Source organism: Armigeres subalbatus, chromosome 3 (assembly GCF_024139115.2).
Source record: "Armigeres subalbatus isolate Guangzhou_Male chromosome 3, GZ_Asu_2, whole genome shotgun sequence".
In the NCBI taxonomy this organism is placed as follows: Eukaryota; Metazoa; Arthropoda; class Insecta; order Diptera; family Culicidae; genus Armigeres; species Armigeres subalbatus.
In genome coordinates, this window is record NC_085141.1 from 177,479 (window position 1) to 201,252 (window position 23,774).

Consider the following 23,774-nt stretch of genomic DNA (forward strand, 5'->3'; position numbering starts at 1 on the left):
TCCCAAAAATTATTCAAGTAATGGTTTTGACTTCTTGGAAAACTAACCGGATTGGTGTTCTGTACCATAAAGTACTCTATTCAATAGGTTATCGAAATGGTATAATGTTCACCTGATTGAACGTATATATGGTAATGAAATACTAGTTGCGGAAACTCAATTATTATTAGCAAAATGACCAAAAAGTTATCTAACTCCATATCTCCCTTGTTGTTTATTGTCAGATTTTCTGGATATAATACACTGCGCGGCGTTTGTAGTGTTCCCAAATGGGTACTTGCACAAAACTTCACGCGGCGAATGACTGTCGAAAGGTACGGCCGCGGCAAACGATACACCGCAATGCTATTCACCCATAAGAATCAAGTAAACGGGGTGCAGAAAGCGCGGCGGTACCTTTCATGATGCGTTCACCGCGTGCAATTTTGAGAAAATCAGGCAATATTCAAATCGTTTACAATTACACATGATAATAGTTGGCCAGAATACCTGTCAAACTGATGCAGTGCTGCTAGTTTATCTTTTTTTTATTACTTCAAAAAATCGAAAACGTACTCTTACCCCACGCGCACTCTTGCCCCACTCTACTCTACACGGTAAAAAGTATACACGTCCATGCAAACTGTTCTGCATTTGAATATGCACTACTTTGGAATCAAATCAATATCAATAGTTGAGCTTGTCGCATTCAAAGACCACCACTTCCATTTGACGTGCACAATGTTTTGAATTTAAAACAACAAAATAAAAAAAGTAGAATTACCTCAGCTCAGATTTGAATAACATACCTTTGCTTGAAAGTCCTCCGTCTTTTTTTATTTTTTAATTTTATTTATTTTATTACTCCATTAACTTAAGACATTGTCTTTTCTGTTACAGCATATACTGGTAATTTGAAGCGACAAGTGATAGATTCAGTCTTCTTAAAACATAAAAAAAAAACTATACCTAATTAAAAAACTGTAAACATGTTTTCTTAAATCCCATTATTGAATTATTAGTTTGTATGATTGATGGTAAATCGTTCCAATATGATATACCTCTTACAAGCAGTGAGCTGGCGTAATAAGACGTTCTAGTTCGCGGAACTTGAAAATTTCGTCCTCGCATACTTCTCAAGGGAACTATTTTTAAATACAAGTACCTAGGTCTCTGTTTACTTATAATGCTATGTAGTAATATGACTGTTCTCATTATTGGGAATTTGCTGAAAGAACATCCGATCAAAGTATTCTGAAGGTATGAGACATGAGAATACCTGCTTAGATTGTAAACAAATCGAATGCAGCAGTTAAGCGCAATTTTTAATCGATTAATAACAGTTCTAGACGCCTGCGATAAGATGAAATCGCAAGATAAAAAATGCGGATAAATCAAGCTTTTAAACAGTTTAATCTTTGTGTCTGTAGGATTTAAGAAATGTGCGTTCGATCGAAGGGTACGTAATGCGGCATATATTTTCCCACATTGCTTAAGAACAAAACGATCCCATTCAAAGTTGCTTTGAATGGTGATGCCAAGGCTAGATACAACGTCAGAGTATAATACTTGTTGCCCATTCAATATTATTTCTGGTTTTCAATGTGTTTCAAGGAACGACAAATGTAACAAGCTTGAGTTTTATTTACATTGAGAAGCAAATAATTTTCAGAAGCTCAAAATGCTATTCGTTCCAAAGTCGTATTGATTATCTCCGATGCTCTTTGTGTAGTTATCCCAGTACAATTAAAATACACCTGTACATCATCTGCAAATAGGTGGATACCACAACCTGCTGGGGCCTGTAGCATAATCGAAATTGTACTAATAATATTAGTAGAGTAGCTTGTAACTTGTAATTTTCTGTTGCATAATAATTCTACAAGTATTAATTTACAAGTCTAATATTACAAGTAAAGCGCACTAATAATATTAGCAGAATTTACAAGTAAATGTTGCATAAAGAAAATACAAGTACAAATTATTAGCGTTGGCTTGTAGTTTCTTTTACAAGTATGAATGGTCCTGTAATTTAATTTACAAGTAGCTTTTATTTTAATATTTCAGCTGTGCAAAGTAAATATACACTCAAATGAAAAAGCCCCTTTGATTCATGTGCCAACCCACATGGATTTTTGCAATGGGGTTTGCCCAATGAATGGTATATGTGAAATCAATAAATTTCCTCCAAAGTTTATTTTCTTAAAATTCATGCTTGGTTCATATGTAATCCATTAAGTTTACACATACTTTTGATTAGATTATTCAATGAATTATATGCGTACGGGCAATAAATTTTATTGCTGATTTTATGCTTATTCTAGATTTATTTTCCCCTTTCAAAATAAAACATTGTGAAATATATTATGTTAGAAACACATTTATTGATGTTAATAGATATAAGATCAGGGAGATCGTTAAAAATACTACTGAAACTAGTCCATAATCGATTGAATTATAAGTGTCCCATGATGCATGATGCGCATAACATAGCGCGGCGCGGTTCTATGGCAGCCGCAGCCGGCCGGTATCTCAAGGCTACATATAATTGCTATCCTCAAAAACATCGTCGGAATCATGTGCTCTGACTCGGGAAGAGCAGCGGGGCTTTCTGGCTGCATAAGTAGTGTATGGCTGCTGCGTTTCTGGCATCGAGGTCTCGAGATACTCGATGATCTGTAGATTCTGTTGAGTTTATCCGCAGAACTTTTCTTGTTTCCGCTTGCTGTACCTGTGACGAATATTTGATTGTATTAGCACTTGCACTTCAGTAAATACGGAAAACATACATGCGAATTAGCAAACGTTTATATTCTTTTTTCACCTTCCAAAAAACACGGGCAATCCTGAAAAGCTTATTGCTGGAATCTGTACTTACACAATCGAATAATCAAATACTCAAACATTATCGTTTTACATGAAGTTAAAGAACGCACGCGTTTAAAAAACGAACGAACGATCTCGATCTGAAAACTTGTGGTCGACGCCATTTTTTCACTCTGGAACCAATGCATAAAGATGGCACATGCATTCGATACGTCTTGAAATATGATGTTCATGGATGTCAGAAATACAAAATATGGATGCTATCACAGTGTATATGAATTCAATGCATTTCATGAGTTTGGTAATTTGAGCAACGTATGCGTATCTGCACATACATTTAATGATAGAAATTTCTTGCGTGTACATCGTTTTATTGTTTTTAACGACTTAACAAAGAAAGAAACTTTTATTCAAAGCGGTTAACATTACCATACGGTGAAATACTATGCACTAAGAATAAATTTCTCGTTCCGATACAAAATTGAGAATTATGAATTTTTTTGGATAACTCTGATGGAGGAACCACAAATGCTGACATCAAGTATTCAAATGGAGCGGCATCAACTACTCAAAAGTGGGTTGTTTTCGCTTAAAACCGTACTTTGGCCCAATAACACAAATGTGTGTAAAAGGACTCTTCTAACACGTAATTTACCAATCCATGTAAAAACATATTACCCAAAGCAGAGTTTAGTAACTTTAGTTTACCTTAAGTTGACTTTATTTAACTCGAATGTGGTTTGTTGTACTTAACAATCTTGGGATTTGCCATGCATGTCCTATCATGGAAGGAAAAACTACTTGAATTTTAAATAAAATTGGAAGCGAATTTATCATCAGTAAGTATTTTGAACTTAAATTTTGAGATGATTTATCTGTTAAGAAATCGCCTGAATTCCATAATAATTTCAATTATTGGACTAAAGTCCAGCAAAACACGTAAATTCAGATCTGCTTCAGGAACACGCGTCTAACTAGTCTAGCGAAATTAGATTTTTCATGGAAGATACGTTCGAGTAAAGTACAAATCGCCCAAATTAAAACCCATGTCAATCCCAAAATCCGCCTATAAAAACCTTGTAAAAATCACTCCAATGTGCATTACTTTTTCTTTGTAAAAATGCCAATACCACGAAACCGGATTGAACCGCGGATCAATAAATTAAAAAGAGAAGGACAACAAATTCGTGTTCCGTGTATACCTATCGCAGTATTCTATGCACAAACTTGCATAAAAACATAAACAAATCATTTATCGCCGCATTGACAGTGAACTGTCGGATGAATTTTGACAGGTAAATGAACCTGGCAGACTTGTAATTTCAACCTCACTAATATTACAAGTACTAATATTATTAGTTGTCGAATCACTTTTATGCAACACAAATTACAAGTACTTGTAATTTTTCGACTTGTAACTTGTAACTTGTAGCTAATATTATTAGTCTTATTATGCTACAGGGCCCTGGTAACATCGTGGGAAGGTCATTGATATACAAAGCAAATAATATAGGCCCAAGTACTGAGCCTTGGGGTACACCTGAAGTAACCGGTAAATAGTTTGAAAATATATTATTGAATAATACAGTTTGATATCTATTTTCTAAATAAGAACGAATCAAACGAACCGCATCGGAATTGAAACCAAACTGATATTTTAATTTGTGGCATAAGATATTGTGGGAAATAGAGTCAAAGGCTTTAGAAAAATCTAATAGTAATAGAACCGCTGCGCCTCCACTATCTAAAACGTAGCCAATGTCATCGCAAACTTTAATCATTGCTGTTTTAGAACTGTGTGCTTTACGATAACCAGATTACGATTCCGACAGCAAGTTGTTGTGTGTAACATAGTCTGATATTTGATTTTTGATCAATCTTTCAAATACTTTCGAAATTGCACATAGTATGCTTATTGGTCTAAGGTTATCCACCGAATTAACAGTAGACTTTTTATTGATAGGAATAATTTTTGACATTTTCCACGCTTCAGGATATGAACCTAATTTAATTATGCTGTTGAAAATATGTTGTAGTGGCTTAAGTAGTAACGGCAAAGTAGATTTAACAAACTTTAAAGCACTTTAAGGCACCTTTGATTGCATGCGTATGTTTTCATGGTAATTAATGAATTTCAAAGTGCTCAACCCAACTTCAAATAAATCAGTCAAAAACCAATTTAAAGTTTATTTAGTAATAGTAGAATTTTATGTCGAATTGTTCATGGGCATGTTAACTTCATTTCCTGCAAATCTGGGCTCAATCGGGCTCTTCCATCCAATTTCCTGTACGAAATAGTAACAGAGGTGCATTTTCCCATATATTTCGGCTGAAACCCCCATATTAACTTCAAGTCAATTGCGCCAGCTTATGCAATAACCGATCAGGCTGAAATTTTCAGAGAATGATTTTCTTACCCAAAGGCAAAATCCTGGGGGGTGCCCCGTAGAATCCGACGACTTTTTTTCTCCCCATACTTGGCTGGGCCACTCTAATATACATGGTGCAGAAAAAGCCTCCTGAAACTGAATGTAAAGAAATGCAACACAATATCATTCAGCAGAAGAAGAATAACACCAAATACACGAATTGTACTAGGGAACAATACAGTAGAAATACACGAAAGCGTTAGCGATTTAGGATCCCTGCACAATCAAAACACTATATATTTTATATGTCCGATCTATACTGGAATATTTTAGCATTGCATGGTCGCCATATTCAACCACACATGGAGAAAGATTAGAATCAGTACAAAAACAATTTCTCGCTTAACTTTTCAAAAGGACCTAAGTAACATTTTTTTCATGAATTAATTTGAGTACTGCAATCAAAAGCTTTCATGTTTTTCTGTTGATTGCGCTATTCAAATTAATTCATGAAAAAAATGTTACTTAGGTCATTTTGAAAAGTTAAGCGAGAAATTGTTTTTGTACTGATTCTATTCTTTCTCCAGTGTTAAGCGAGATTTCTGTTGTACGCTCTTCGTAAAGTAGGTTGGACGTCATTTCCTCTTCCATCTTATAAAGCACGTTGCATGCTTGTCCATCCACAAAGTACATCACGCCTCAAGGGGGGAGGAAGGGGGGGGGGTGTTCGAGAAGCGTAACGATCCAAACAATTTTTTTAGAGAATTCATACAAAAAGTGTGACGATGGGGGGGAGGGAGGTTGAAAATTACAATTTTTTGCGTGACGTACTTTATGGATCTTCCAACATACAAACATTGAAGGAATGTCGAGAACTCATTTTTTGAGATTTGAGCTAACGTAAAAACTTTATCAAACACACAAAACGCGACGCGAGACTGGATATATTACTATATATCACTTTACTAAAAAAAACCTACACGTCCACGCCCATTTACCATTCAGAGACTGAGTGGAATTGATTGAATTTGAGAATTGGCGGGAAGCAATGGCTGCAATCTTTTGCAGGACTTTCTGAAGGACGCCCGATTATTTTACGAAGCTTAGCACCCTGTTAACCTCATAACATCAAGCATCGGGAATGAGGCCCTTCACAGCAGGTGAACGGGTATTTCCTAAATATAAGTCGCACCCCCCAGCGATCGTCATTCCGATTCGGCTGGGGAGCTTCGACCTACCCCATCCACAACTAAACCTCGCCAAATCAACAGCTAGACACGAGGATTTTATGGATAAGGGCCTCATCATCAGGACCACAGCAGGACATGAAGATACGGCTAAATACCAGCAGGAGCCTCGAAGGCAAAGTTTCGCACCAACCCAGTGAAATCAAAACCTTGTCTCCGTCTATTTCAACGTTTTAACTGTAGCATCGTCAATCGTCCGTATCTCTATAATTTTAATCTATTATTATCAAGTTGCGTTTTAAAGTGTTAGAAGTAGTTGGGCTTAAGTAAAATAAAAGCAAATTGGCGATGTCCTTGGTTGGCACGTAGGGCGGCCCTTCTGGCCGACCCTTTTATCAACTAAGCTCCTGCTGAACAACATCGGCGGGACCTAAGGTTGGCCCGCAAGGGGAACTCTTTAAGCTCATGTGTCATGGGACACGGCAGGTAGGAATTTGCGATCATCCTTTCAGGGGCTAAACCAACGAAAGTAACGTAAATTTGTCAGAACTCCACTATGGCAGAAGGTTTCTCCTGGGCTTAGGATTTGGTACGGATGAGTTTGGCAAAAAAGTGTCTCTTTTATTGGTTTTCAAAACTATGACGAAAAGACGAAAATGCCTGCCAACCCTGTCCCATTTGGCAAGCGCGTTTGTTCCGTTTTTTTCACCGAAATGATTTGGTTAGCCTACTTAGGATGTGCACTACTCTATTTGATGCTGGGTACCTTGTGTGGACGAGGCGTGTACGCAACCTAAAAAATTGCACTCAAATTGTTTTGTATTAAAAAACTGTGCTCTTCTTGACTTCAAATAAGGCTTACATTTGTATAAAGATAATATAATATAATAAATATGTAGGTGTAACCGAACGGCTACCGTATGATTATTAAATTAGTATTACACTAAAATTAGTACTTTCGAATGATCGACTGTTTATTGTTATTTTAACTTAAAACGGCTACGCAGACTTTAAGGATTAAAACAAGATTTATATTTGTCCAACGTTTCGACACGGGGTTGGTGGCTTCATCATGCCGTTTTAAGTTAAAAAAAAAACTAAAATTAGTAGAAAACAATTATTATAAATTATACATACCTGAAAAAAACTTTTAGATGCAATCGGTTGATTCGCCTCCAAGTTTGGATAACGAAATAATCTACACATAGATGGTGCTCCTTTGGTACCCGGTACGTAAAAAGATACATACGGAGGACTTGGACCAGGAGACACAGAAACACCTCCATTTCTTGCACCACCTATTCGCTTGACAGGCTTCGAAGGAAAGTCTACATTTGGCTGTATTTCGTAAACTAAGACCTCTCCACCGACCATCAGTAACGCAAGGGTTTCATCCGCGGCCCAATGCATCTGCCAATCGGCATGTCGCTTCTGGATAATCGAAAACACTTCTTGTCCGGTTGCCACGTTATACAGATATAAATTTGGCTTCTCCTTAACCTCATCTTTCGGGTTTTCTGTGTAGATTTCCCATGTCATTAAATACGTACTACCAGGCGAAAATTTGAGGTAGAATGCTTTTGGCCGCGGAAAAGTGCGAGTAACTTTCCAGTCGGAAACTGTGCAGATCTGCACCGTAGTCCCGTTAGCCCACGCCAGAAATCGACCATTAGGGCTGTAAACAATAGCACGGCACAGTTTGCTTTCATCCCGAGCAAATCCGGCATCCGGAACATATGGAGCCTTTGATGCCTGTGATTTCCACACCTCGACTCCGGTGGAAGAGCGAACTGCAAGTGAAGAGAAGTAACATTTATAAACAAATTGAATCGTCATAAATCAAAATGGAATGACAACATTAATATCAATACTATTTCGTCGTACTAAATGTTATATCTTCACTGTATCTAGGTACATTAGATTTATGAAGATTACCAAAATGTATATACTTATTACTTACTAGCCAAAGCAGGAAATATTTCATTTGCCATTGTTCACAGCACTCCTAAAAGTACGATTTCCACTTCTCAACTAACCTCGCAGAACAAACTGAAGTCTCCGCCTGCAGGCATTGACACTTGGTGATGACGTTTGATACACGGATAATCTCGGAAACTCATTAATGAGTAAAAAAGTCCCCATTTTAAGTTGTGGTATGTAAATGTCAAAAAATGGGGGAATTTTGACAACTTAGAATGGGTGAAAAAATACTCTTTCCAACAATGAAAATTAGGCAAGAATATGAGTATGAAATACTCTTAAATGGGTGAAAAAATAGTTTGACGATTTGGCTACGAATACGATAGTTATATTTTTAATTTTATCTGCCGCTGTTAAAGTTCAACTGGAGAAAGAACAAAAACAGGTAAAAAGCTAATCGTGGAGAACAGAAAATTATAAAAAGGGTGGAACCAAGGGGTGGGACGCTGAGCACAATGTGCCAAGCACACATTTTACAGTGTATTGGAACAACGTGGAACAACCAATTCACAAACTGTGGCACACTGTTGCACACTTTTGACATGCAAACTTCTAGACGTCAAAATTTGGCAACCCGGCCGAATAATGTCATTCAATCCTTGTTTCAAACATAATTAACCATTGTTAACCATTTGTTTTCTCGCTCATGTGAATTAAGAGATTTATCCGGAAGAAGCATCGGTTATTGCGAAAGGGAATGCAAGTGGTTATTTGTCGAGTCGGCAAACTTCACCCAACTCAAAACCTCAGATATCTATCATAATCATCTCAGATATAAACTATCGAGCTTTCAGTGGCATTACTAAACATTGGCATGTGAATTTGACGGGTTGAAGTGATTTTTTTTGCAAAAATGGATGGATTGGCTTCGGGTTGATTAATTGCAAGTAGAAAACGATTTCCACACGGCGTTTCATGTGGGCAAAAGTTGCAAACTTTGACTTTTCTCGAAAATATATCGTTAATAAGGATCGCGCTCAGCTAACTACCACTGGGAACCGGTAGAGCTCCGCGCATTCTAATGGATGGAAGTAAAAAATACCATGAACAAGCTCTATTTTTTCTGGAATCAGCGACAAAATCATTAATTGTTTGCGACTTTTGCCCTTATGAAACAACAAAGTCGACTTACTTATTCTCCTTCTGCCTCTGGAATCTTCTCCATTTTCTTCTGTACAGGATTCCTCGCAGAAATCCGAATAACCTGTACCCTCCCCCCGTCGATACCTTTTGTAAATTCAACTCAAAAGTAAAGAAACTTGATGCTCTTTTAGAGGTCAATTCCTCAAACCCTAGATCAGCGACATTTTGAATCGTTGTTTATTTGCCAACGGATTTAGATCAGCGGAAATAGTAACCAGCTGAGAGTATCCATAATGTGTGAGGATCAACCAGGTTATTATTTGTGAATTTATATGAATTTGTTCTGCCCAGTTAGGATGATGCGATGTGGCGCGACGCTAGCTCAATCTTTTTTGTTACGGTTCTTCCACCTCCAGTGTTGTAGAAGCTCATCTTTTCAGGAGCATTCAACTTAATGCTGCTTACAAAGATCCTTAGGAAGCGGGAAATGAAAATTTGTTCCAGCATATTTTTCAAGTTTTGACAGGTCACCTGACTTAATGTTTATGCTCGAACAGAGTTGCCAAATTTTGTCATTTTGTCGAATATAAAATACGGCACATCGTGGCACACCTTGTGGCACACTGAAGCACAAATATTAAAATGGGCACGAATTGTATTGTGCTCAGCGACTCTCCCCTTGGGTGGAACTGGTAAGTGCGAATGCTGAATATTTTAGTTTTGTAATCTACATTACTGTGACATGTTTTTCAGCGTATAGAATGGAGAATATGGGAGTATATAATCAGAAATAGCGGCCAAAGAATCATGCCACCACCGAACTATTTGATAATCTTTCTTTCTGGACTGGCCATTCCCTATCACAACGGAGTCGATGCTTCCTGAATATTTATATTTTACCAAGGTTTTTACACCTCAAACAAGTAGTCGTTGGAGTTTGCATTCTTTATCGTTTGTAGAATCTATGTTTGGAATTTTGCAACTAACCAATGAAAAAAGCAATGAATAAAAGAGTTAAATTTGAACTGTTTGTATTGATTATTTATTATTTCGAATGAGATTAAGTTTCAAATTTAAAGCGACCATTTCATTCCCAAAAATGAGACCGGTGTTGAACTTAATCTGTAGATTAAAAAAACACTTTAATAAAGTTAAAAAAAAAAAAAAAAAAAAAACCAAAAATGAGAGTTTTTTACCCATTTTTGAGTTTCATTTCATTCCTAAAAATGGGTAAACATTCCACATTATTTGACATATATGGTGTATACTCATTAATGAGTAAAAGCAAGTTTACTCTTTAAATGAGTAGATCCACTTATTCCTTGAAATGGGTGAAATTATACCCATTAAAGAGTTTCCGAGGTTCTCCGTGTACACGCACACCATGCACGCCTAAAATCAATAACACAGAGGTGTGTTTGCTTCACACAAAACGGACCTACACGGGTAGATCAAACTAGGGATCCTATATTAAGAGATGTGCGAATACTTTTCCAGATGATTTAGCAACGCTGTTACTTTCGTAAACAAACGCTGCCAGCACTTGCCGTGGCGCAAAATGTTGGAGCTCGAACATGACTTTGTGTATGATGGCATTTTCAGATTTCGTTATCTAACGTCCAACAGTGCATTATCACTAAAATAAAAGTGCAATACAAATGAACAAAGTACCATACATAAACTAGACTACTTCAACTTGACAATGTGAAACAAATTGTTTATTCGATAAAACTTTTCGTAAAATCTTTTTCATTACAATCGCAATACCTTTCAATCCGCAACAATAAAAATGTTCATTTGGCTCAAATTCTGACAGTTCTCAATGCCCGATTGGCTCAAGATGGCCGCTTTCGCATATCTCTGAATGTATACACAGAAAAAATAAAGAACCTAAAAAAAAAGTTTAAAGAACTCAGCTTTGAGTACGAAGTTCAAAATTTTAACTCAAAAGTAAGTAGTTTTCTCACTCCCTCTCATGAATGTTATTATAAACAAAGAGAGCTGCATCGACCCAACGTGTGCTGTTCCGTGGAAGAAGCCAAATTTGGGTTGTTTTCACCATAGTCTCGGGTGAGTGAAAATAACATAAATTTGAGTTGGTGAAACTTCATAGTGGGTGAAAATTCAACACGGGAGTAAAGGCAAAGTACTCACTGGATTTTTTCGCTTTTTACTTATTTATTATTGGCTTCTTCCACGCAAGGGCGGATTTGAGTGAAAGGAACCATAAAGTGAGTTGTTTCGCGTTTCCGTGTAGGATCCCTAGATCAAACAACCCAAATTTTGAGTTGTTTTCGATCTGCACTGAAAACCAAAACTACACAAAAGTGGGTTGTTTGCACTCAAAACTGTGGTTTAAGCCAATAACCCAAATTTGAGTATAATGACTTTTTTGCCGCTAGGTAGTTTGCCTTAAATCCCATGTAAACAATTTACCCAAAGCTGAGTTTAATTTATCCAAAGCAGACCTTGATCAACCCAGAATAGAGAATATTGAATTTACTCAAATTTGGGTTATTGGGCTGAGCAACCTCGGTGAGGTGTTTGCATCTTGCTCTATTTTTGATAGCAATCATGGGAAAGAAAGGGAAAACAACCCAAATTTGGGTATTTTTTTTTCTGCGATATTCTCAGTAGTGCGTATATTGAACTCAAAGTTTGGGTTGATTTATATGTCCGTGTGGCATCTCTTTCATTCCATCCTTTCTAGAGTGCTTTGAAAATAGGTCGTATGTGCAAAAGAGAGCCTCTCTTTGGATCTATTCTCTTTCAATTATTACAAAACTTTACATAAGTTTACTTCGAATTTCTCGGCAGATATCCAAAGACAATAGCTTTGTCTATCATACTGAAGTGGAAATGTTGGAAAACATGCAAAACTAGCCGATATATTAGCGAAAGAGAGCGTGATCAAAGAGAATCTCTCGTTTGCACATACGACCTATTCTCAAAGCAATCTAGCTTTGATGTCAAAGCAGAGAAAGGAAACCACCCAACGATAGCAGTTCGATGGGGGAAGCCAACGCTAGGTTAAAGAGGTTGAACTCAAATTTAGGTTGTTTAAACCTATTTGAACTCAACATTAGTTGGAAACGAGGGGTGGATCACTTTAAAATTTTATTGTCGGCGTAGCACCAACTTAGAATTCGGAAGTCGGGACTTCCGAACCGAACTTTCTTCCGAAGTTTTATTTGTCAAACAAATTGATGCGTTGTTTAGCGCATCTTTAGGCGAATCCAGCGCACTACTTCCGAAGTTGGGAAAGTTGCCTGCATCTGGAGAAAAATCCAACTTCGGTATAAAAAGCGGTATAAATTTATTCCGGATAGACAATACTGAATCGAAAATGCGTATTGATGAAAATGCGCCAAAAATGTGTGTATTAAACTGCATAAAATATCAAATGCGCAGATAAATGCGAATAGATGCTTAATGCGTTCAAAAATGCGTTGAAATTCTAAGTGCGTGAATAAATCCTTGTTGATATAAAATACATAATGCATTAGAAATACATCAATGCGTTAGAAAATACCTTTTCTCACGAAATGCGCTTGACCGATTTGACAGCTTTAGACGCCACATTTTTATATCATTGTTTTGCCAGAGAGATAGTCGCAGACATTGACCTTTACTTTAAATTTCAGGAAAAATAGGTACAACCGTTAATAACTGACGATGTTTCCCAACCTCCATTTGATAGAAGATGCTGAACATTACCTGTTCTCGGTGATAGTCGACAAAGAGCGTTTTCCTACTTACTGCGGAATTTGCAGGGAAATATTGAATGCAGATTCGCGAGGAAGATTTCAGACCTAGAGTACGACGTCTCAAATTTCACGTTTTTTTTTTCAAAAAACATGTGCTTTGACTGAATTTGGTGTTTCTGGTCCCATTCTGCAACATCCAGGATTCAGAAATGCTGGTACCCCGTGAAGAGGCCTTTATGAGTTTGCAAAACAAATATTTCTCGCTTAACTTTTCAAAAGGACCTAAGTAACATTTTTTTCATGAATTAATTTGAGTACAGTGAACGTTCGCTAATTGGGGTTTTTCTAGTTGGGGCGCTTTTTAGTTGGGGGTTCGCTAATTGGGGCGAAACCCAATTAAAAAGCAGCTAAACGTCAGAATGTGATGTCAAAAACGCGTTGACGTTTTGTTTCCGTGTTTGGCGGGATCGATATTTTCTGGCGCGTAAAATTTTCCTTTGTTCAATGCAAAAAGTAAACAACATTGACGCTTGTCAAAACGCCCCAATTAGCGAACGGCATTCGCTAGTTGGGGTGAGGTCGTGCCCCAATTAGCGAACGATCACTGTACTGCAATCAATAGCTTTTATGTTTTTCTGTTGATTGCGCTATTCAAATTAATTCATGAAAAAAATGTTACTTAGGTCCTTTTGAAAAGTTAAGCGAGATTTCGTTGTATTGATTCCAAGATTGATTCTATACAAGGCGCTGAATTCTACCAGTTCACGGTGGTAGTTATCAGGAACAGTTTTTATTTACTATGAGGAATATGTGGGAAAAGTAAATGTTCACCTTGTTGACTAATAACCTACACTACTAAAAATCCACACTTATTTATTGGCAAAATATAGATTTAACTTATGATGTAGGGTAAAATGCCCAATACTGGACCCCCTAGTAGCGAAATTTTGCTCTTTTTTGTTGGGAGCAGCAACAGTGAAAAAAAAACAACAAACAGCGGACCGAGAAAGTGAACCGGATTTTACGGACAGAAGAAAAGTATCAACCACTAAGTTGGACTGTACACGAACGATTATACAATTTATTCAGAACATAAACAAATATAAACAAATCATTTCGACAACACAACAACCATGGTGTATCTGTTCCACTATGACATAAAAGTTGTCTCGATTATGAGGGTTGGCGATTGCACTTCAAAATTATTTCAACACCCCTCCTCAAGTCGACAACCCGAGTTTCAGTCCTTAAAATATATATACAGGTATCTGGCAACCCCAATCCTACCCACTACGTTTGACAATAGCCAACATCTTTGAGTTTCCCATTGTTCTATTGAAATTGGGTTTCCCACTGACATTTCTATTTTGTAAACAAACCACCATTCCGAAGTGATTTTTTCCAAATAGACGTAATTATTTTTCATCATTTTTCAAGAACTTGTGCGAAAGAATGAATGCGAGGTGCTATTTCATCAAGAATATTGATGCCTTTAATAAATTTTAATATTTCAATGGGCACCAAGCGTTCTACTTCACCAAAATAACACGATATTCAAAATGCATTTTCAATGGCAGGTTTCAACGATTATGATTACGCCTTCGTTTTAAATTAATCGATGATTTTGATGCTTGCATCAGAAACATGGCCGCTTCGCAGACCCCTGTATATATATCACAGATCATTCATAAAACAAATATCGACAACTTGATTTCAAACTCAAGTTCAATCTCAGAAATCTCCATTCGGATATATCTTTTTCCACTTAACTTCAACAAAACTCCACACGAGATTATTTCGGCCCCTCCTAACCACAAGCCTCGTCAATTAAAAATTGCCAATCCACAAAATCACTATCTTCTTTTGCACTTATATCTGTTCCTTCCAATCATATTTCTATTCAACACGTTTTCCGCTATCTACTAATTCGTTAACTTATGGACTTTTTTCTAGACAGATACTGCCTTCTGCTTACGATTCTTCCACATGTTTAGTTCGTATTGTTTGTTGTTGTAATGTGCAATAGCCACAACTACCCCATTCTCCATGACTTCCGCTCTATTGCCTACAAAACTGACTCTCAAACCAGCTCTCGTCACACGGTTCACTGAGAACAGATTGCAGCTCAGTCCGGGTAGGTACAATACATTCTTTGCTTCACATTTCCTCTTCTTGCTTCCAGCAGCCGCGTACAATTCCACATCCCCACAGTACTCTGCCAGCAACTTTTCTCCGTTCGCCACTACCACTTCCACCGGTCGTTCCAGACGCCGCATCGTTTTAAAATAGCTACTGTCGTTCACCATGTGGTCCGTTGCACCAGAGTCTAGGAACCACTGTGCTTTCACCAATTCTTCTTGTTTTGACGCTATAAAGACAACTTCGCGATCCGAGGTACGATTTTCTTCAAACACCACGTCTGCTTTATGTTTTAGGCCTCTCGCTTCTCTGTACTCACTCGGATCCGAATCTGACACATTCACTCGACAATTAGCCTGCCTGTGTCCAACTCTACCGCATCGAAAACACCTCAACTTCCTCCAGCTCTGCCTACTAAACATAGCAACACCCTCATCTTCGCCTCCAGGGGCCATCAGATTTCTTCGCTTCATGTCTACATCGAGCAAACAATTTTTCACAAAAGTCAATGTTACACCGGCAGGAAGCGTCTCGATCGCGGTAACTACAGAGTCAAACGACGGTGGCAGCGTCAACAGCAGATGGCAAACCGCGTCGGAGTCTTCAACAATTGCACCACTTTCTTTCAATTCACGAATTAGCCGATCAAATGTTAGCAAGTGCTCCGACAAATTTTCACAGGCATCCTCCACATATTTCAATGTGAGGAGCTGTTTCCGGATGAACAACTGTCCGGCAATACCACGGCGCTCAAACACACACAGCCTTCAACGTGTCCCAAATTTGTTTCGCGGTCGCACAGTCCTTCACTAGTTCCAGCTGATTATCTGCTATCGCCTGAATAATCACTGCTTTACACTTTTTCTCCGCGGCTTTTCGTTCCACCATTTTCTTCTTCTTCTCCGATTTTACACTTGCGGAATCGTCAGACACCATTTTCAACTCCTCGATCTCACTCATCTCCCGGCGGAGGCAATCCAGCAGATCATATGTGTCGAGAATGGTTTCCATCCGGAACTTCCAGTTGTGGAAACCGGATCCGTCGAACGCGGCGATTTTCACTCTCTCGTCCATACCTGGGCCCATAACCTGTTGGGAGCAGCAACAGTGAAAAAACAACAAACAGCGGACCGAGAAAGTGAACCGGATTTTACGGACAGAAGAAAAGTATCAACCACTAAGTTGGACTGTACACGAACGATTATACAATTTATTCAGAACATAAACAAATATAAACAGATCATTTCGACAACACAACAACCATGGTGTATCCGTTCCACTATAACATAAAAGTTGTCTCGATTATGAGGGTTGTCTATAGCATCAAATTGGTTTTGTTGATATTTAGAAGATCGAGAAAATTATTTGAAAAATTGTTTTGCGTTTGTTTTTTTAATGAAGGTTTGTAAAATATTTTACTAAACGATGAAAAAATAATTTAAATTTCAAATTTCAAATGATTTCTAGATATTTAGAAAACGGAATACTTTTATGCAAAAGTTGTACCAACTGCCGATTGCTTCCTGAGAAGTTTGTCGGTAACTTCCACGATTCGGATCTCCAACCATCGAAAGCAATAACGATTTCATGGGCGCATCTGGTAGAAGTTCTTCTTTCGATCCCTGCTGAGGGGGATATGAGGAGGATATAATTGATGCTATTAAGTCGAAGGACAATATGATGGTACACCCGATGCTCGAACCGGAACCAAGAAAACAGGCGTCGGTTAACCCCCTGTGTGAACCTGAACCGCGGAAAATCTCCCGTCACAAAAGCAACTCGCCAGTTCTCCGTTGAACGTCTAGTGCGTACGACACGCCTAGCGCCCCTAGCGCAGAATCCAGTCGAAACTGTATCTCTGATTGCGTCCCATGAAGTTGATCATTACTTGGTAAGTCCGATTATACTTCTTTGTAGTTCAGGGTCATGATTGTTTACTTCTACATCATCAGGGAAACACGAAATTATTTGGCACAGCATCAGCATCATCCGCCTGTACATCATCGACGCAAATTCACCCGAACTATACGATCGATAGCCGGTCAGCAGCGACACAAGCAAGTATGCCCAACCAACCTCCTCCGAATCTTCCACCAACACACCACACGGTGATACCGGTTCCACCTGCAGTAGATATCGCAAAATCCTCACTCCTGTTGGTAGATCCTGGAGCTGCTGAGAGGAGCGCCAAAAAGCGGAATGCTCCAAATCAAAACGTCCGTAATAATTGATTTTCGTTCCGCTGTAAAAAAAAACCGGAAAGCAGGAAAAGGAAGGTGGGCTGGGCGGTGCCAACCAGTATACTGTAAAGGGTTTCCATCTGCATCGAAGAGAAAGATACACGACCCAATGACCGACCCGATAGAAATGCAGCCAACTTCTGGAATGGAATGATTACCGAAACGTACTGGATTTATTAGCAGGTAAAACAGTGATCTACATCCGCGCTCTATAAATAAATAATATTATTTTTCTCGTCAACAGAATTAGCCATGGAATCAACAGGATCCTCCGCTTCCTCCACAACGGTGACGTCATTCCCATCATCCATTGTGTCTGAACTCTAAACATAGAGGCATTCCTGTTACCGAATTGTGAATTCATGTATTGTACTTATTACGAAATATGTTTATGAGAATAAATAAAAAAATCTAAATGTTTTCGTTCTAAAATAATTTCAAAACATTTTCCTGTCCCAAAATATAAGCCAAGATCAAAGCATGAAAAATCACTCAAATATGGGTGAAATATACCTATCCAGCTTTTTACGCGGTAGTGCCATAAAGCGTTGAATCACCCCTTTTGACATATGCTGTGTCCACCATAATTTTTTATAAATTAATCTTAGCAATCTGTGACAAATAAAAATTTTCAGTGAAAACTGTCATTGTTTTGACTGAAGATATAACGTGGCTTTAATACATGGTTTGATTTTTAAAACAATTGTTTTCCCAACAACATATTTTTATGTTTGCTTCTTCTAGGTGCGAAGAACATAAGCTTAGCTTGGTAAATATGTATGCTAAGCACGGTTCTGAGGTACACAATTGGGTTTTTCACGGTTTTTCTTCCAGGCACCGTATTATTTGTGCAAAGCTATTTGTCCTGGACGATTCTTATCTGATACCCGAAGCCTGATACCTGAAGCCTGCAGAAATCTAGTAAAAATGTTTTTTCACGTACTTCGTCCTGAAGCAGATTCCAACAGTGATTTTAATATATAATCCATAATCAATCTGTGGTCACAAGATAATTTAAATATAAATTATAATTGAACTCTTAATTTCTTGCCACCCACCACAACTCCCCCTATAATAATTTATTTTATATTTTAATTATGGTTTTTTAAATTAATTTGATATCAATACAATATCTATGAGTAAAGTTATAATTGTTAATTCACGGTAAAAAGAGCTAGACAAGAATAACCAAGAGGAAGGAAGATATTGTAGTGATAGCAATGAGGTTATTAAAAAAATAAGAAATTAAGTTTAAAAAAATATTATTTAAATGTACTGACAAAAAAAATACATACAAGCACTTGTTATAAATCTGCGTGTATCACAAATTCTTGAACATGCGATGTAACCAAGTTATGAAAGCTCGATGCGTATTACTGATAATTCGCCAAAAAGTAGGCAATTATATTGCACCTAATGAACTTGAAGGCATTAATGGTAAAATATGGCAACAGGGTATGAATGGCACGAATGGAGTGTTAACTCATCACTAACGAACCATGTCTCATATGTCCATATATATGAGTAAAATGGTTCAAATGATTGGAATTTTTGGCCGATGTGTTGGAGCACATCAAGCAGCAGGACCATCGACGGGCCAAGGCGGCCCATCCCAGGATCCACAGGAGTGGATCCGAAGGAGTTCCCGATGACATTCCGATGGTGAGTAAGCGGGTGGCACCGCCCTCTGCCAATATCGGAATGTCTCATCGGAGGTAGCAGCGAGCATCCGCTCCGATGCCGAGTAGTGGGTGGCACCCTACTCGGCTAATCGGAGCGTCGATGAACATCAACAACATTTATGTTGTTGATGCATCGGCCAGTGACTAGGACCAGTCACGACAGATATGACATGCGGATAATAATCACTCGGGCATAACTTCCAGGGGTCACTTCCACATCGAATTGGAGAAGTTCCTTGCTCTCATTGTATTGTATTTGGTGTAACCATTGTGTAACGATCTGGCACTTTGATGTCCCCTATGTTATCTGCTATCACATGCTATCCAGAAGTCACAAAAATTCAATAATTCAACACCGTTGATCAACCTGAAACCTTCTCATGCTTAAATACCAGAGGGAGTTTTCTGATAACAATCTTCCGGTAGCCTGTAAAGGAGTGTTTATTTAGGGGAACGGTTCGGCACTTCATCTCATAGCTCCTATTCCCATCCCATTAAAAACAAAGCAATGAAAAGGTATTTGGTTTGTTTCTTATTTTGTGATTTTTTCACCAGTGAGCACGCGTGTTAGCAAAAAAGAAGCGACGAGATTGGTGCTGTATTTCTTTGTTTTGCGATGAGATGAATATATGTTCAGTGAGATGGAAATCGGAACAGTTCCCCTATATCGTTGAATATGGAATCATGTGAAGCTGTGAGCCGTGAGCCGATCGAATATATCCGAGACTAATATCCATTCTTCCCAAATTCTTAGGATTCTCAGAAGAGTTTCAAGAGACAGCCGTTGTGTTTTAGAAGTTCAGCCAGAATCCTAAAAAGAATTAAATCAGTTTTGTAACTAAAAAAAAGCTAAATATGAATAAACACATGAATTAATGCACTCGAATTATCGAACATATTTTGATGTTTACGTTAAATTGACAGATCAGTAAGTAGTTCATGGCTACCAAGATATTATTTTAAAATTAGTTCACAGCAGATGTCAAATTCGATTTACCCCTTGTTAATTTATGGCTAGCGTAAAAAGCTGGATAAATTCCTCCAATCCAAGTACCTAAATATGGGTGAAATCAATCTACCTATATATAGGTATTGCTTTTTGCATTGAAACTTTTCGTTTCATCACTGAAACTATTGACACTTGTCTTCAGCGACTGTTTCCGCGATAGAGCATTTGCACATTTTATTCACTTATACATCTATATTGCTGTCAAAATGTGCATTTGACAATTCAAGACAAAATTTTCAAAACGACTTATCTGCTTTTGTAAACAAAGATTCAAACGACGATTTGACGAATCTGATAGCTCTCCCACGCAAACCAACACCACCAATAGGTAGGTGAAGGTGTCCGCTACCTGTTGATGGTGTTGGTTTGCGTGGAAGAGCTATCGGATTCGTCAAATCGTCGTTTGAATATTTGTTTACAAAAGCAGATAAGTCGTTTTGAAAATTTTGTCTTGAATTAAATTTTCAGCTAAAAGCTCTATTTTTTGACACCGGTGCACTCACACAACCAATCGACATCAGTTGTCAAAAAATCAGGAGTACCAACTTGACCACTATCTCCTTGTCGCCGAGTCTGGCGCTGAGTGTTCGGCGCGGAAACCCAAAGGTGGGAATAAAATTTTGGGGCTTATGCGCAATAAATGCCAATTCACCCATAAATACGTATGTGCACTTTTTGGCGATTATGGGTACTCTTCACCCATATTTGGGTGAACTGAAGTAAGCGTGCAAACCACGATTTTGAGTGCAAACAACCCACTTTTGGGTAGTTTTGCTTTTCAGTGTGCGTTTCAATGATGACAGCGGTCTACGTCAGTCTTATCAGCTGTTTTTTGAACGTCTTGTGAAAATAGTAAATTTTTGTTTATTATTCATTAAAGGTTGAAAGCGTATATATTTTACGGCAATTTTTTCATATTTTATCTAAGTCGACATGAGTGAACAGCTGGAGAACAATAAAAAAAATAAAGCATCAACAAACGTTGCACCTGGCGATGGCATCCGATCAATGCGATCTACAAATATATTCAGAGCAATTAATTTCGAACTCTATGCTAAACCAGTAAGTAAAGATTAAAATTTATTTTGGTTTGTAAACATTGACTCGTAATTATTTTGATATCGGGTTCGGCATCGTTGATAAAGTTAGGCCAGCGCAAGATAACCAAGCCCGACTTGTCCGGCTGAATATTTGCAACTTCTGGCCTGATCTCTGCTGATCAGTGCCGTAGCGTGCGGTTGTTCGGGTTGGCCCCCGCCAACAACCAGAATGGAACCAATTTTGTTAGAGGCTAATTGTAATTAGTAACGAACTCACAATGCTTAAAAAGACAAACCTCTGTTGTATGTCAGAGTTTAAAAAAACTTGAACTTCCCAAATTGTTATATGATTTGTCACAGCTTTCCTTCTTCGTGAAATACTATATAGGCTTCCATAAAGAAGTTGCAGTAATTTTAATGAGCTTCCAGACCGTTCTGCATTGTTTTACGGATTCCATACGATGACCGAGAAATGCTTACTAAGTCTAAGTCGTGTTCATTTTTTTTTGCGATAAAAATGATCACGAGATTTAAATTCACTTGTTATAAGACAAGTATATTCCATTTAATTTCACCACGTTGTAATTTGTAAGGATGTAATCTTCTCAGATACATATTTCGACCTCAACTGTAAGGCCGTCCTCAGTGTTTTGTATTTGATTCGACTTGGTAAAGGCGACAAAATAGCCTCACAGTTGGGATCAGAATCGGTATTCGTAAAGATTACATATGACTGGTAAAAATAACAGAAGAACAAGTAATCAATATGTGGAGCTCGGCCATTCTTCGGATATAAGTCCCAACTCCTCAATGAATTTCTTATAGTTCAGCTGCCATGTCATCGAACAACTCTTTCTTACCTTTTAACCAAGGCTTCCAAATAATTCCCATGTTTTAGAAACGTGGACTCTTTCCGATGAATTCGGATTCTTAAATTTGCCATTTATTGAGTTGGCTTTCGAACCTTTCAAATGAAAGGACTTAAGCCCCAAACTTAATACAACGGAACGACGACGGAAACGGAAAATTTGACAGTTAGTACATATATTTTCTGTCAAATTTTCCGTTTCCGTCGCCGTTCCGTTGTATTGCGTTTGCCTTTTCAGCTGAGAACGCTTTGTCATGCACTATTTTGTATATGTTGTAGGTCATCCGCTCTAACCGCAATCAGCAATGTATAGTAGAGTGGCCCAAGCTTATATAGAAAAAGTGAAAAGTCTGGAATTTCAAACCTTGCACCATTAAATGACAGTTTGGGGGTCCCAGAAGCTCCCCTGAAAATTTCAGCTCATTCGGTCCAGTGGTTGGCGTGCGCAAATGGCTCAAAGTTTGTATGGGAAAAGTGATCCAAATGTAAGGGGAAACGCAACCGTTTCAGTTTTTTGCTTCTAGGTTGCGCTGGACAAAATGTAGAACCTTTTTTATATAAGGAAGCGACTGGTGAAGACCGGATGTAAATCCCTTTGAAAATGGCCAAGTTATAAGCATCCAAAGTCGAGGGTGTCGAGCGTGTCCCCCAGGGGTGTTAAAAATGAGAGCAACGTACCACCGACCATTGCGGCGGCGATGCAGGCGTATTCGGTGCCGTGCGAAATTAAATGCATGATTATCACGCAATCTCGCGAATTTTTATTCGATTGGTAAATACTTTCCGTGCTCTGTACAGTAGTGTAGCTAGAGAGGGAGGGGGTGACTTACCACTGAAGCCAACGATCTGATGTTTTTAAGGGGAGACAAAATTTTTATTTATTTTTTTATTTTATTTTATTTTATTGATGTATAAGGGGGCCGGGGGTCAAGTCACCGATGTGAATTTGAAATTCACATCTTCCATGATACACCAGGGACTAAAGGATAAGGCTTCACAACATCTTTACCCATGGGGGTTTTAAGTTTTGCGGGATATACTGTTAGTATATCACTACCTTAGGAGTATGGGCAGGTTGGGGATATTTTTATGATGAATAGTAAAGCTGTGGAGAGATGTTGGTTATAATATTTGATTATATGTATTAACTTTGATTCCAATTATAAATCACAAAGAGCTTCCCTTGTATTTAGGCGGTTAAACAAATGTGTTTGTTAGTATGTCGTGTTGATATCTGTATTCTTCCAGTTAAAGTTGTCTGATGTTACAAATTTTAGTTGTCCAGCAAGGTAACCCTTACAAATCCTTACTCCTAAATGATCAGTCTATTCGTCGTTACAGTCTGCTGTTAAGGCCTGATCTAAACAGTTCTTATAAAAAGTCTCTTTCAATATTGTTCGGAGTATTCAGTGTGAGTGGTATTGTTTCAAAGTAGTTTTCTCATCAATAGCGTTTAAGTAATGTCCCTATCAAACAAAAGAAGCTTTAAAAATTTGTTCAAAATCTTAATTTTCAATCGCGAGTCAGTGTTAATACAATTATGTTGATGTGTATATGGTATAGGAATTGCGATACATCTCGTTAAATTTGAATTGCTGACAATATTTCAAATAAACACCTTTCATGAAAACGTATTTTGAAACTAAAATATCGTATTACAATTTG

The 23,774-nt window shown here is 38.0% G+C and overlaps 2 protein-coding genes and 1 long non-coding RNA gene across 3 annotated transcripts in view; 2 read left to right on the plus strand and 1 right to left on the minus strand.

The window, feature by feature from the left end:
* The window catches only part of LOC134226152 (eukaryotic translation initiation factor 2A), a 51,490-nt gene extending 43,028 nt beyond the window's left edge, over positions 1 to 8,462 (minus strand). Inside the window, exons 1-2 of the mRNA XM_062706741.1 lie at positions 8,322 to 8,462; positions 7,499 to 8,151 (exon numbers count right to left, since the gene is read on the minus strand). Of these exons, the coding sequence (XP_062562725.1) occupies positions 7,499 to 8,151; positions 8,322 to 8,352 (684 nt within the window). The 5' untranslated portion in view covers positions 8,353 to 8,462. The remainder of the gene's footprint in view (positions 1 to 7,498; positions 8,152 to 8,321) is intronic.
* Positions 8,463 to 16,741: 8,279 nt separating this feature from the next.
* LOC134224683 (uncharacterized) lies at positions 16,742 to 17,871 on the plus strand. Its single transcript, XR_009983019.1, has 3 exons — positions 16,742 to 17,161; positions 17,223 to 17,693; positions 17,755 to 17,871. It is a non-coding gene; the product is annotated as an uncharacterized LOC134224683 (long non-coding RNA).
* A 3,123-nt stretch (positions 17,872 to 20,994) lies between these two features.
* The window catches only part of LOC134224384 (small integral membrane protein 8), a 40,772-nt gene continuing 37,992 nt past the window's right edge, over positions 20,995 to 23,774 (plus strand). Inside the window, 1 exon segment of the mRNA XM_062703706.1 lies at positions 20,995 to 21,263. Coding sequence (XP_062559690.1) covers positions 21,135 to 21,263 — 129 coding nt within the window. The 5' untranslated portion in view covers positions 20,995 to 21,134.